This window comes from Phoca vitulina, unplaced genomic scaffold, assembly GCF_004348235.1.
Source record: "Phoca vitulina isolate PV1807 unplaced genomic scaffold, GSC_HSeal_1.0 scaffold50, whole genome shotgun sequence".
NCBI lineage: Eukaryota > Metazoa > Chordata > Mammalia > Carnivora > Phocidae > Phoca > Phoca vitulina.
In genome coordinates, this window is record NW_022589753.1 from 1041019 (window position 1) to 1055876 (window position 14858).

General features: G+C 55.4%; 2 protein-coding genes across 6 annotated transcripts in view; one reads left to right on the top strand and one right to left on the bottom strand.

Moving 5' to 3' along the window:
- Positions 1 to 1889: 1889 nt before the first annotated feature.
- GID8 (GID complex subunit 8 homolog) lies at positions 1890 to 11335 on the bottom strand. Of its 4 annotated transcripts, none has more exons than XM_032387526.1 (6): positions 11312 to 11326; positions 10725 to 10863; positions 8166 to 8295; positions 6915 to 7111; positions 6239 to 6436; positions 1890 to 5483 (listed from the first exon to the last, which is right to left on the bottom strand). In XM_032387526.1, the coding sequence occupies exons 3-6, from the start codon at positions 8281 to 8283 to the stop codon at positions 5310 to 5312; spliced, it is 687 nt and encodes a 228-aa protein (XP_032243417.1). In that variant the 5' UTR covers positions 8284 to 8295; positions 10725 to 10863; positions 11312 to 11326; the 3' UTR covers positions 1890 to 5309. The 4 variants fall into 4 exon arrangements, with proteins under 4 accessions (XP_032243417.1, XP_032243416.1, XP_032243419.1 ...); XM_032387525.1 differs by lacking the exon at positions 11312 to 11326 and adding an exon at positions 11157 to 11271; XM_032387528.1 differs by lacking the exon at positions 10725 to 10863 and having other exon boundaries at positions 11312 to 11335.
- A 68-nt stretch (positions 11336 to 11403) lies between these two features.
- The window catches only part of DIDO1 (death inducer-obliterator 1), a 51147-nt gene continuing 47692 nt past the window's right edge, over positions 11404 to 14858 (top strand). The window contains exon 1 of one of the 2 annotated variants that reach the window (XM_032387524.1): positions 11404 to 11627. The gene's annotated coding sequence lies outside the window, so the exon portion shown is untranslated. The remainder of the gene's footprint in view (positions 11628 to 14858) is intronic. The other variant, XM_032387523.1, reaches the window with a different exon arrangement.

Consider the following 14858-nt stretch of genomic DNA (forward strand, 5'->3'; position numbering starts at 1 on the left):
CCGACCAGCATCTCCCCTGTGCCCCCTCCCCCGTGTGCACAGGAACGAAGGGAGGGACCAATCCCTCTTTTGAACAGAATTAATAACTCAATGGTAGAGGAGCAACGAACTGTGTGGGATTTCACTGGAAACCAGAAAGATGAACTTTATGATAATAAATGATTTAATGTAATATAGGTTCTACATGTGGAATTCCTGAAGGTTCTGGAACAGTTCTTTTCAAAGTGCTGGTGAGTTCACTATTTGAGTCTTGAAAACACTGCTGTTCAACATGTTTCACACTAAAATTACGCCTGGACGCCCAGAGATGAAGGACTCGCTGGGGCCCATGAGTCTGGAGCCACACAGGGACCAGCACTGCCCCCTCCCCCTGGGTCTGTGTGCTCCTGCCCCCACCCCCACCCCCCCCCCCCGGGGCCCCTGCCGCCCAGCCAGGAGTTCTCGATGATCCTCGGGCTTGCGTCACTTTGAAAAGCCAGTTGGGAGAACGCCAGCTGTGTGACACCCCGGGCTGCGGCAGAGGAGACCCGGCCCGCAGGGGTCTGTGGCCGCACGGCAGGGGGAGAAGTCCCGGGCAGGCAGTGCTCCGACACCTGAGTCCAGCAGTCCCCGTAGCCTCGCCTCCTCGTCCCCCGGCTCCAGTGGGAGGCAGAGTCCCACGGCACACAGCGTAGTGCGCCCACCTGCCTGGGCCACGTCCACAGCCGGGCAGGGGGCCTGCAGCGTGACCTGCTTCAGAGTGCAGCCAGGTGGGAAGGTACGTGCAGATAAATCCACGGCCCCCACCTCTCACTCCTTCTGCCAATGATTTTGGTTGGAGCTGAGTATAGAGGAGTCAGACAGACGTTCTTCTGCGCCAAGGTCAGAACAGACCCATCCACCTGGCCTTCCAGCTGGGAGACTTCCCTACGTGCAGAGGAATCTCAGCCCTACCACATGCTCCCTGCAACGAGAAAGACCTCTGCCCCGCAGGTGCAGCGATATGACGACCAGCTCACCCAGACCGCCCCCCAGCCCCCAAGGACTTCAGGCCGCTGGAGCCGGGGCCTGGTGCCCTGCAGAGGCAGAGCAGCTCAGCCACAGACACCAAAGGCCCATCAAACCCTGTCTTCACATCCACGGAAGTCAGTCACGATGAGGACGGGAAAAGCGCCTCGATGGCATCTTGGAATTAAGGCACAACATCCAAGACAGGCAGGCCTCACGCACCAGGGACTGTGGTCCCAGCCAAACACCTCAGATGGTGTTGAGTGCAAAGCCACAAGCCAAGTGCTCTGCGTGGGGACATGCCCACGAACTGTCACACTGCCTCCTGCAAGGAGGTATGCGCTGGCGTGAAGGAGGGCTTAGATGCCGTCGCCGCCTGGGGAAGAGTGCCCGGGGGCTTCCTCCCCCTCTCCAGTGTCCACAAACCCGTGGGGGCTACAGCCCGTGATGCCGCGGCTCCAGCACGAGGCACCCTCACTTCTGCACTCACTAGAAGGCACTGGGAAGCTGTCACTCCAAGTCTCCGTCACGTGTCCCACAAGTGCCCTTCACACGAGGCGCTAACAGCCCCGGCTGGCCGGGGCACAAGCCCTACGGGGAGAAGGGCCCGGCGCGCACCGCGGCAGCCCCTCTACTTTCAAAGTCTGGGCATATTCATGAGTATTAAAAAAAAATAACTTTTCAGGTTAAAATCATGCAGCAGGTGACCCCAATCTATTTCCTTCACCAAACTGAAAGTTCAGGGCCACAGCTCTAGAGAACAGACGACAGATCTCAGAGGTGCACACGGGACACCGGACGGCACTGGCCAGAGGGAACAGAACGGCAGCAGAGCATAAAGATGCGTGAGACTAAGTTTCCTTCCGCCGGTTCTCACAGATGGGCTTCCAACGGAACACGTATCGTATTGAATTCTTTATTCTTATTAGAATATCTTTACGGGGAAAAATACAAAAGACCTTCCAGATAACCCCTCTGAGAAAAACATAAAAGTTGTACCATGAAATTAAGAACAGGCAGCAAAAGCAACCTACTGTGCATTTTTCAGAAGGCGCTGTGGCGGGCACACACCCTCAGGAACAAAGCGGACTCGGAACCAGGGGTGCAGAGGCTCATACGAAAGTCACATGACCAACGCGGACAATACAATTTACTCTTAAATCCGAAAGAGCAACACATTTCTGAAACAGAAACATACCCGCTGTAAAAATGAAGCACGTGGTGTCAGAATAACCTATCAAAATGCTGCACCATAGGGCTTCTGAGGTCGCGCAGCCTGGCCCCCGATGTCCTACTGTGCACGGCTCAGCGCCTCCGGCGGCTGGCAGGCAAGCCGGCCTGATGGTTTCGGTCTGGCCTTCTGCTCCTGCTGGGACTCCACGGTAACTCCCAGAAGCGGGTCCTGCCCCATTACCCCAAAGACACCATTGCCTTTAACACAAAATGTACACAGTTCTTTCGGAAACCCCCGGCTCCTCCCCTCCCCCAAAGTAACACTGTCCAAGGAAACAGACCTCACCCTGCCTGACAAAGACTGCCCTCGGGAGAGGCATCCTGACTGCAGGGAAGAGCCACCTCCTTGTCCCCAAGGACTCACACATGGGGTCTTCAGTCCATCCCAAAGACCAGTCCCAAAACACATCTGCCTTTTCTAGAGCCTGGAATCCTTAATTCACATGGCAAAATATATTAGCTCTTGTTGGATTTGCAATAATCCCTATGCCGCGTAAAGATTCCAAACTAGGGGTTATTCCTCACACAACTTCATGATATCAGGAACATAGAGTACCAGAATATTCTCAAATTTTATTTATTTCAAGGCACTTTCCACAAGAAAACGTAAAAAGAATAAACTATGTAAAACATTACATTTTAATAAACACAACGGCAAGATCCAAAGGAAACGAAGAAAAATCAAATTATACTTCAAAATGGCTTAATTTAGTTTGCCGGCTGAAGACACAGAGACTGCAAAAAGGTGGCAAACAGGAAAGTCCACAAAGCCACTCCTGCTGAAGGAGGTCCCCAGACAGGGACAGCGCAGGAGGCGCGAACCCGAACCCGGGCCGCAGACAGAGGCGAGGACAACAGGAGCACAGCTGAGGGTCCCCATCACACCACACGTGGCCACCACTGGCGGCAGCACCCGCCTGTGACGTCACTCACGGCCCCAACAGGTGGGCGCGCACCAGCACTCCGTCCTACAGCCGCTCACTCACATTTCCTGCGCGTGACAAACCCCGTCCGGGCCCTGACGGCTCATGGGTGGCTCCGCGTACAGAACTTCCCGTCACTACGCATCTCACACCCTCTAATGTGAAAAACGTGTCAGGGTGATTATATATTAATTATGCACGTAAATGATCTTATATACACGACTAATAAAAGCTGACTAGAAACATGCTGAATTCTCTGGTGCTTTTCAAACACGTAGGTTTACCCACACCTCTCTGCTGGTATTTCTCTTCCAGCTTCTGCTGTGTGTGACGATTAATTACCTGAAGATTAAAACCTTCTGCTCTTAATACCCTCAAGCCTCAGAGGAAATGGCGCCAAAGAAAGGTCACATTTGGAGAGGACTGCCGAGCCGGTCAGAGAGGAAACACGTCCGCTCCTGGGCGTCAAGAAGAAGACCCCCCACCCCTTTCATCCTCACAAAACCACAAGGGCAGCAGAAGGGCAGTCAGAGGCCAGGACAGCCCCCAGAGCCTGCACCACCTTGCCTCTGCATCGGCGAGCACCCAGGGCAGCCGACCCTGCCCGAGGTTCCTGCCCACTGGAGAAATCCACTGCTCCCAGAGTGCAGGTGGAAAGCAGACGGGGAGTGAGAGAAGAGCTGACATGACAGCCCTTCACGATGCTGCCCAGGTCTACAGGCAGGTGGGGGACGGGGCCCAGCAAGCAGACGCACACCACCTGACCTACGGGCACGGCCACAAGCCTGCCCAACCTTGCCTGACGCGGGAACACGCTCCCTGCGACTCGGCTGCCGTTGGCATCTACCTCCACGAAGCCCCAGGTGCCAGACCCCGTCCCGGCACCAGGATCCACCCAGGGAGGACAGAGTCCCAGCCACCGCAGCAGCTGGGAGCTCCCACCAGAGGCCGTGCGCTCCCGGGCACCGTCACCACCACGAGACTTGGCTCTGTAACCGTCGCCCTATAGAACCTGTGCCCAGTGGCACCTGCAGTCAGTCCACACACATGTGTTCGCACTCCGAGTCCCAGGGGCACCTGCGTCCCAGCACCTGCACCAGTGGCGGGACTTGGGAAAGTACAGAATGAGGACGCCTGGGAACTCACAACCAGCACGAGACAGCGAGCACACACCAACCCGTGGTGCCAGCCTCCTGAGGCGAGCACGCGCTCCCAGCCAGGGAACCTGCGGCCCAGGTACGGCCGGCAGTACGGCGCTCCCTCCCCGCCGCGTCTGCTCCCAAGCACGCGGGCCACACCGCGCCGCGGAGCCCTCTGGCCACACGGATGAGCTGATGCCACGGCCACCACCAGGACATAAGCCCCGAAAGCAACAGGTTTGTCTGAGATGATTAAAACTTTTTCGAGGCCATTTTGGTCATTCTTGAGATCAAAGAGAAACCTTTATTTTCAACAAAACTGCCTAGAAGAGAAGGTTCATTGATCCACTAGGAAAGAGTCTCTCACCACAACCAGCACCAAAATATATATTTAAAAAATTAAAAAACACACAGCCCCACCCCTCACGCACACTTCTCCCCAAAAGCCACACAACCCAGACCAAAAGAGAAAACAAATCAAACTCAATGCCCTCACACAAAAGAAATCTTTCAATTAGGATTTACAAATTTATATAGTCTTTCCTATGAAAAAACAAAAACAAAAAACCAAGGGGTAAGAAAAAACTTCTGCACAAAGGCCTGACGAGTCTTAGGAGATCTGAGAAAACGTATGTTCTGCCTACGAGCTAACAGAAAGCAAAATAACGATCAGTGCTTTTTGTAGATTTGAGTGGGAGGCCTCAGTTGAACAATATTCCCTCATAACCGAGCACTCCGTGGTGGCTGCGATCCTGCCGGGGGAGCCGCACAGCAGGAGCGCGGCCCATCCACGCCTTCAGAGCACGCCCCGAGCAGAGTCTGCATCCCACTTCCAAAGAGATGGCGTCATTCACTGCAAGTTTTCCAGCGCTCAAAAGGGCCATTTTTCCCTTTAAAAAAGATGCCGGGTCAAAAAAAAAAAAGGGGGGGGGGGGGAGAGTTCTCTACTGCAGTAAAAATCTCTCAGTCCCAGACAGCTGCTCCGAGGAGTCCGAGCCGGGGAAGCACGGGGCCACGGGCACAGACTCTACTTGGGCTCCTCGATCACACCTTTGCTGAGGTCTGTCATTTTGGGATATTTTACTTTCTTCTGGTCCAGCTCATTCTGAGCCCAAAGGAGGAGTTTCAGTAATTTTGCCAGCTTGGGTGTTGACTCACGATTTTCATAATCTAGTACAGCTTGGTTAACCTCACTCCACACCTAGAAAATAAATACATCCAATAAAAACCACCACACATGCAGAGCACCAGTGAGAGTCTGTTATCACGTGCTTTTTATACCTCTTGGAAGCCATTTTTACATGATGAACTCATTATTTACTTAAACGAACATGAAGCCCGTCACCAGGAGGCACACCAGCAGATGTTAAACACACGTTCCTCGCCCAGAAGGAGCGCATGGTCCAGTCAGCAACGATCCCATCTGGCCTGGAGAGCCGTAAAATGCCACAAGCCAGGCTCGGGGTGGTGGGGGGAGGGTGGGGTACTGGACGGGAAGAGAGAGAAGACCGGGGCGGGAGTGACCCGTGTTCCACCGGACCCAGCCTCGAGAGACACCTGCAGGAGGCCTGCAGAGTGGCAGCCCCTCCAGCAGGAAAGGGCGCTGCCTCTGGGGGAGTCACGGGCCATCTCGGGGACTGCAGCACACGAGTACCAGCAAGGACGTGAAGAGGTTCACACGCAAATAAGGGATTTAAAATAAAAATGTTTAGGACACCTATTTCCAAGAGTCTCCAAACAAAGAGAAAGATTAAGATACAGAAGAAGCTGACAAAGAGGTCTGAAAATCGTAAAATAAGTCACAATGGTCCGTTCCTGGCTTCACACAGTGAAAGATCCCACATCAGGGAAGAATAGATGCTGTTGTGACCGAGCGTCACTCGCCCAGACATGGCCACGCTGTGGTTCCTGAGCCCCACCCTGTCCGGGGAAGGAGGACCCCCTCGGTGGTCTTACCTTCTGCCTCTGCATCATATGAAGCAGGTCTCCAAAAGGCGACTCCTCGGGGTTATCAAAGGCCAGCAGGGCCAGAGTGCGCTCCATCTCCGTCAGGCACTCCCTGCTCTCCTCGCCTTGCTCCGCCAGCTGGGTCTGCGCGAACTCCAGCGCCGCCTCGGTCTCACGCTGGCGGATCAGCTCTATGAGGTGCTGTTGCTGGTCACCGGCAAAGGCAGACAGGCTCACACACCCATGCCCGGGCACGCAATGCCCGGCAGCGCAACACTACTTTCTAGTCAAAGGACATCTTAAAGAACAACTTCCTAGCATCCCTGAATTATTAAAATAGCATTTTTTAAAACTTTGAGAGACAGAAAACACACAAGCGGGGGAGCAGCAGAGGGAGAGGAAGAGAGAAGCAAGCAGAGCCCAACCTCACAACCCTGAGATCATGACCTGAGCCGAAATCAAGGTCGGCTGCCTAAGCAACTGAGCCACCCAGGTGCCCCTAAATTAGCATTTTTAAAGCAAGAACAGCTTCTGAAATACTAAAGACAACAGCTAAATGAAAGCCCTTCCCCATGCAAACTAAAACAATACTCTATTAATGCAAGTTAGCCTTGTGACTTCTGAAATCACCACATGTAACCTTATAGAGTATCCACAAACCAGATGCCTCTCAACGGAAACTCACTTGCAGATGGAAGTAAAGGTACCGGTTTGTGTCCAGGAGCTCTGGATGGAGACTGTTGATCAATGCAATAGCCTCCTGGATCTGGCCTTTCAGGATCATCTCACGGATTTTGATCCGCTCGTCAAGTGTTTCTAGATCCACACTAGGTTCAATCCCAGATTCCATTCGAAACTTCTCTGCTGCTTCCTTAAAGCCCTCTGTAAATGACAACCATCTTCAGTGCTCGGAAAGCTAGCAAGATGTTAATGCAAAGCATTTTTATCCCTAGAAAGCCCATTCACCTCAAATAAATAACCTTCAACGTGACCCGCACTTTCTTAGGGATTTGGTATTAACATCTGTGACTTACTACTATGCCCCATACAGAAAATGAAAAGAATGTATTTCACTTCTTCCCATCCCATCCAAAAAAGCTCTCACCTACCAGCCAGGGGTGAAAATGCCACGAAGCCCAGTGCATTATGGGCTCCTTAAAGAGGGCTGCGGTGCCAGGCCCAGATGCAAGGAAGCTGCAGGTATGCTCCAGGCGCATCTGGACACACTGGCTATGCCTTCACGGCCTGCAGGGACCTGGCCACGCCTGCCTCTTCGTGAGCCCACAGTCCTCCTCAACATCCAAGTTGCGTGTGTGCGTCCCCGCCCCCCACCCCCCACCCCTGCCGGCTATAGGCAGACACTTCCTCATCGCCTTTCAAACAAAGGTTGACTAATTTGGTGAAGGGGAGTACTGTGAACAATGGGAAGGAGACTCATACCTGTTTGAAACAACTGGATTTTCTGATCACGTACAGAATTACCCTTTTCCTTCCCGATATCAAGAAGAACTGTCAGTTACAGACCCCGTTTGTTTGCTTCTGTATGCTTCTGCCCTTCCCCCTTTCTCTTTTGAGTTAGGTGCACCTTCTACAAACAGTCCTGTATAATTTACCAGACTGGCCAGAAGAGATCAGTTACTCGGGACTTTCAACGTACTTTAGAACATTCTTAATTATCTTAACTGTAAAAATGTCAAAGATCAAGGGACAGGTTTTTGCCTTAAAAAGGCTCAGACACCTGTAATACGAATCTCATCTCCAGAAGACCTTACCTTTACTCTGGTAATCCACAAAGTTATTAAATTAGCATGGTGTTTTCTACAATGCCCAAACACAACTTCACTTTCCCAAGGAACTTCGATGGTAAAGTGCTGATTGTGTGTACAAAAAGGCAGAGTTGCGTCCCACAGGCAGCATCCTCACTGTGAGCCCTTACCTGTGACCAGGTAGTTCATAATGAGGCGGTTCATGTCCGCCCGCTGGACATGCAAGTTATTGAGTTTCTCCATCCACTCATCTTTCGTGATTTCATCAGGTTTTTCTGCATAACTCATTCTGACTTATTTCTACAAGAAAAAAATATTTTAAAGATTAGTGAAAATCACAGGAATGAAAGGTATGGGATAGGAAATACATTCAGTGGCACTGCAACAGGGCTGGATGGTGACAGAGGGCGGCTACATCTGTGAGCACAGCTCAAGCCAGACAGCTGTCAAACCCCAATATTAGACTCGAGAAACTAACCTAATACTGGGTCTCAACTACACTTCAGTTAAAAAAAAAGAAAGAATTTTTAAGAATTCTATAACAACTCTGATCGTTTCAGAGATAAACACAGTGACACGGTATGAAGTATCAGAGAATGGGAAGATTTAAATCTGGAGAATAGCAAGTGCAAAGGACCTGACACCCAAAGGCAGCTTAGGGACCAGAAAGGCGGCTGGGATGTTAGGAGACAGGATGTGTGCAAGGAAGAGCCAAGAGCCTCCGAACTGCCAGGTCAAGAGGTGGGGCGTATCATACTGAGTAAGGCCCTACAGGCTGAGGGAGGATTTTAGGTCAATTCTCTTCTAGGCACAAAGGGCAGCTGCGAGGGGCAGGAGCTGAGGAAGCGTGCACTCTGACACAGTGCCCGTGAGAAGTCCGCCGCCAGACACTCACCAGACCGACCAACACTAAGGAGTCTGACGAGACTGAGTGTCGACAAAGCCAGAGCGCTCCCTTGCACTCTCTGACGCTGCTGTGAGAGCAGACTGGAACTGCAAACATGTCCGCACAGCGGGCACATGCTCCTTGCAGCCCAGCAACCCTACCACGAGACCGAGACCCTCAACACTCACCACTGAGCACCACACATGCATGAGCCCACTCACAGAAACACTGCTCAAAATGGCAAAAACATGGGAGCCCCCCACCCAGATGTTCATTCAATAGCAGCATGGACAGACTGTGGTTCACAGAACCACAATCCCAGGCCCAAAACCCTTGGGCAGGTAATTTTGCAGACTGTATAAAGCCTATATGGCACAACTTACCTACATCACATGACATCCTCCCTGCAGTCTGGGGCAGCACCCCACGTTAAATATTACTTCTTTGGGGAAAGGTCTGAGTACCCACACTGAGTGAAATAGAAGTTATCAAAAGCTTTCACCAAGTCAGATTTTTGCCATCAAATAGTTAAAACACACACACACACACACACACACACACACACAAACTTTTGGTTTTCAGAGCTATTTGGACTTCAGAATTGCTGAGAAAGGATTCTGATCATGTAGTCACATAAGAGAATTTACTAAAACAGTTAAAATATGAGCACAGCCACATGGATGACTCTTACAAACCAGCTGGATGGATAAAGTGAGTTGCAGCAGAGGCCCAAGTGTGGCAGAATTTTGTAAAGAACAAAAACAGTAATAAACGCGAACGTGCAGTGTTTTGTTGTTTCAAGACCTGATCCTCAGGAGGTGGTTACCATGGGAAGGCAGGGCGGACAGGTGCAGGCCCCAGGAGCACCAGCTGGGCTCTTAAGACGGGTGGTGAGCCCACCACTACCTACTACCTACTACTTCCTATTCTTCCTAAGTAACCTGGAGGTTGGGGATACTACTTCATGCCAGCAAAACGCATGCTAAACTGCTTCGCTAAATTAAAAACTTCAACAGTGGAAGTGGGCTGAGTGAGCGCTGAGCAGGAAAGCCAGCAAGGAGCCACCCAGTAAGAGCAGTGCCAAGAAAGTCAGAGACACAGCAGGCGAAGGTTCTGTGGACGCAAGTCAGTGGCTTTGCTGCTAGACTGAACGTACAGGGATTTAAAAAAAAAAAAAAAATCAGGAGCCCTTGAGGCCGGCTGAAGCTTTCAAGCCTGATACCTTGGAGGAGAGGGCCACAGAGGAAGAGGAAGGCTCGAACGGGTTTGAGGAGTAGGGCAAGTCTGGGCTGACTCTCAGACACGCAGCGGGAGAAGTCAAGCAGGCACCTGGATTATAGGTCCCCAGCTCAGCGCTAGAAGCATTAATTAGGGAGACACCCGCCAAACAAGGATATCGAAGGCCAGGAGTTGGGCAACGATCGCCCAGGAAGACAGCGTGGGAAGGAAAGCAGGGGCACACGACAAAGCCCTCGAGCGCTCAGAGGTAGCCGACACTTAGCAGCAGCAGAGGAAGGCGGCGGGCGAGACGGACCGAGAGGTTACCCCTCCCACAATGCCCGTGTCTAGTAGCGCCCGGCCAGTGCAGACCTCCCAGCCCACACTCCTGCTCCCAGACAGCTCCAGGTAACCTAAGGCAGACAAGGCGCCTCTCCCTCGGTGTCGCCGAAGCAACCCACCACCCCACCAGGACCACGGCCGGCGAGAGCGACTTTGGAAAGCGACGACCCGCTCGACTTCGCGCAGGAAGAACTCAGCAGTTAAACATTCAACAAACACAAGTAAGCCTCCCAAGTCTGAAGACGAGCAGCACTTGCTTTCCCAGCAGCGCGTACGTCCTCACCAGTTCAGCGTCTGCTCTGACGCGCTTGTCATAAAAATCGTTCTCTCCGCAGGAGCACAAGGACGGTGTCTCACGGAATTACCAGTATTCTGTGGGCGACCACTCCTGAACGTCCGAGCCTTCCCCTGAAACGCTCTCCCTTTAAGAATAAACACCGAATTACAGCGCCCGGCGCTGTGCGCTCAGGAGTCTACCCCGGCCAGGAGAAAGGGGGCAGTTGACGTGCGAACCCAGAAGGCCCCGCTGTGCCACCTGCTCAGACCTCGGGCCCCGGAGGACCCCCAGCGCCGGGCCCCTCCCGGCCCCCTCCCCGCGCTCCTCCCCGGGCTCCTCCCCGGCCTCCACCGGGCCCCCGCCCAGCTCCACCCCGGCCAACCGCGCTCCCGCGGGGAAGCTCAGCCCGGCCGCCTGGCTCCGCCGCGGCCATCTTACCGTGCGGATCCCGCCTCCCGCGCTGCGCGGTCTCCGCGGCCGCTCGGGGGGGCCGGGCCCAGCCCGGAGGGAGGCGAGGCGCGGGGGACGGGAGGCGGAGGCGGGAGCCGCGGCGGAGGCGGGGGCGGGGGCGGGGAACGGGAGGGCAGACGCACCGACGGCCGCCCCTTCAGCCACCTCCCGCGAGATCGCGAGAGCGCAGGCTCACGAGCCGGCAGCCAATCAAGAGCTCCCTCGAGGGGGCGGGGCGCGGCGGCCGCCCGGAAGCGCGGGACCCCAGCTTCCGTCCTTGCGCAGAACTCAGCTCACGGCGCCCTCGCTCTACGGGTTGGCGCGAGAGTCAAAAGGCGTCGGCCGACCCCGGGCAAGATGGCCGCCGTCGAGGTGTCGTTGTGGGGGAACTTCGCGGCGCGATGGCGACATCTAGACTGAGTCGGAGGCGAAGGTCCCAGCTTCCTTTCCGTCATTTGTGTGAGCTCGGAGGGCAGGGGCGGGGGGGGCCGGTGCTGCGCGCCGCCCCGAGGCGGGGGGCGTCCCTCCCCACCGGGCGCCTGCCTTCGCGCGGGCCTGGGAGGAGGCGGCCGAGCGCGCCCCGGCGGGAGCTCTCCGTGCCGTCGGTTGAGGCGGGCTGCGGGGGTCGCCCGCTCGTGGCGGCGTGCTCGGCGCCTGATGAGTCAACAGAAACGGGCCTGCCCTCGGGGAGCCGGCCGCCCGGGGCTCGGTGGTCGCCGGCCGCGCCAGGTCGGGCCGGGGCTGCGGGCGCGCGTGCGACGGCTGCGGGGCGTACGCAGGGGCAGGAGTGCGGCGGGGCGCCGGCTCGGGGTTCCCGGGGTGCGGGAGCGAGGCGTCGGGAAGGAAGCCCGACGTCGTCCTGCATGAGAAGTCGGGGCTCGGTGGTGCCGGGGGTTGCGCCCAGTGAGCCGAGGAGCGCGAGAGGGGCCGGACTTGCCGCGGGGAGCAGTGCGTCTGGCGGTCCGGTTTGACGACCGGGGCTGGTCGTGGCTCTTCCCGGCGAGAGCTGAGCCTGCGGGGCCCAAGTTCCGACCCGGGTCTAAGACGCTGGGGACGCGTGTCCGTCCTGACCCCCTTCGCAGCGACGTGACCTGCGTACACTCAGCTGTCAGCCTGTCGTGTGCGGGCGTGAGGGGTTCAAGTCCTTCCGCAGGTACCGGGAGGAGCTCGAAGGGCCCTGCCCGGGGAGATAGAATGTGCCGGCCCCGGAACGCTTCCGCCCTGGTCTCTGGGTCACGGCGCGCGGCCCCCGGTGCTGAGGCGCGCGGTTCCGCCGTCTTCCTTCTGGGTGGACGCGCGCTGCTTTTGTGGTCTGCAGCCCTCCGCCAGCCCCGCGGCCGCCCCGCTTCTGCGGCTGCCCCCCGGGTCCCGCGCAGGGTGACCGCCGCGCGCCTGGGCGCCTCACGCCCCGGGGACTCCCTGAGGGCGGTGCCGAGCGCGCACAGCAGAGGCCCCCCGCTGCAGCGGCTCTCCCCGGGCTCTCCCGCGCCGGCTCCGCAGCACGGGGAGGCTTGCCCTAAGCAACGCCGAGTGGTGTCCCTTGTATCCCACACGATCCCTTTAGGTCTCTTTGGCGCGGCACTTTCTGTCACTGAGGCCTGATCCGCCGCAAACGAGTGAGCTTCGCAGAAGCCGAGACCTCTGTTACACTGTGGAGTTCCGCGGGTATCTGTTGAGCGTGGGAAGGAGCAGATGAGTGAGTGGTGATCAGGACCCGAACTGCAGGCAGTTTCAGCAGAAGTGACAAGGGACACCTAAGGAGAGACTGTGAGCCGTCCGCGGTGACCGAGCTCACGGGCTGAATGGCGCTCACGTGTGTGGCCTGGTTGCCGGGGTGGATGGTGGTGACACCACCGAGGCAGAGCCATCCTGACGCGCAGGGGGCTGGCGGGCGAGGAGAGAGGGGGGTCGGTGGTGCCGGTGGGGACACGGCAGGAGCTCACGGGAGTGACGGGGGCTGCAGGTGAAGCTTTGACATGACACCGTGTGGCATTTGATAAACATATTTAGAGGAAGACCGTAGAGAGGAGGAGAAGTCCAGAATCCAGAAGGACAGCAACAAATGGCTATTGTCCAGAGAAGTTGTCCATTAAGTCAGCAGAGAAGCTCGAACGGGGACCGGGGGCTTAGCAGGCTCTGCGGACGCCACGGGGTGGGGGGCTTTAGAGGACGCAGACGAGCAGCGTCCAGGGCAGCAGGGCCGCCCCATAGGCTACTTGACAGGGGTTGGTGACCGGACAGGGAGCTCAGGGACACGGCAGGAGTGGACAATGTTAGAGGGCAGTGAGCTGAGAGGTGAATAGGGTGAGGGGCACAGATGTGTGTTTAACCCTTTGAGAAGCAGTGGGTGTAGAGAGCAAGCAGCAGGTGAAGTCGATCCCGTTAGACACTGAAGCAACAGGATTTGGTGGCTGAGGGGGAGGGAGAATCTCCAGGCTTCTGGCTGGTGTGTTTGGGTTTACAGGGGTGGGACCAGCGCTGAATAGGGACACCAGGGAAGGGCCTGATTGGGGGAGAGGCTCCGAAGTCAAGAGCGCATTTTGCACACGTTAGGTTTTGAGGTGCATTTGAGGCATCAAGTGAGTGGATGGACTCAGATCCGGGCAGAGGTAAAGGGAGGCACAGCCAGGAATGCATGAGCTCCGGAGTGGAGAGTGTACGGAAGGAAGGTAGAGGCCAGCCTGGGCCAGAGCCCTGAACGCCCCATGCCGCTGGGAGTCTGGGGGTGTGGGGGAGCACGAAGGACGAGGGCCACTTTGGTCACCGCCTGGGGGCAGTGACCAGGTTGGTAGGAAAGAGGTGGGTCTGTGGAAGGGGAGCTGTGGGGTGGCCAGAGCCTCCACTGTTCTCCAAGCCCTGGTGAAGAGTTTCGTCTTAATAGATTAGCAGTGCACAGAGAAGTGTAAAAAGTTTCCCAGTCTTAAAAGAGCGTTAAAGCGTTTTTAAAAGGGGAAAAGTATTTTGGGAATAAAACACAACAGTGCTCCCTTTACTCAAATCCTCGACTGCTCAATAACCAGACCATGGGCCGTGTTTTACAGAACAACAGCATTTCGACAGTTGCTTTTATCTTATTCTCAAACCCAAAAGCATAAAATCAAGCCCCACGCACTGGAGGCCCTGCTTTCAAAGAGATTTGGCTAAAACAAACGTAATTCTTGAGGATGATGCGTAAACTGATCAGTCATTCCCACACGAGGTGGTCGACACAAAGGCCAACTGCCATAGCTTTAACTTTTCACGGCGTGCTCTGCTTCTTGGTGAAAGTGTTGGGAGAGTCAGGAAGAATTTTATGATTGTTTAGTTCTGCTGCACACATTCAGGTGCCATGTGTCTTAGCTGAATTCTGAGACCCAGGAAAGCAAGTGTTGTTGTTTTTTTTTAAGATTTTATTTATTTATTTGACAGAGAGAGACACGGCGAGAGAGGGAACACAAGCAGGGGGAGTGGGAGAGGGAGAAGGAGGCTCCCCACCAAGCAGGGAGCCCGAAGGCAGACGCTTAACGACTGAGCCACCCAGGCGCCCCTGGGAAAGCAGGTTTAATGGTTGTTGTTGTTTTTTTTAAGATTTTTATTTATTTGACAGAGAGAGCAGGGACACAAGCAGGGGGAGTGGGAGAGGGAGAAGCAGGCTTCCCATGGAGCAGGGAGCCCGATGCGGGGCTCGATCCCAGGACCCCGCGATCATGA

Coding starts and splice junctions, on each gene's coding strand:
- GID8 (XM_032387528.1), bottom strand. CDS start 8,283: ATGAGTTATGCAGAAAAACCTGATGAAATCACGAAAGATGAGTGGATG. Junction 7,112..8,165: donor TATGAACTACCTGGTCACAG/GTAAGGGCTCAC, acceptor TGTCATTTACAG/AGGGCTTTAAGGAAGCAGCA. Junction 6,437..6,914: donor ACCTTTACTTCCATCTGCAA/GTGAGTTTCCGT, acceptor GCCGGTGACCAG/CAACAGCACCTCATAGAGCT.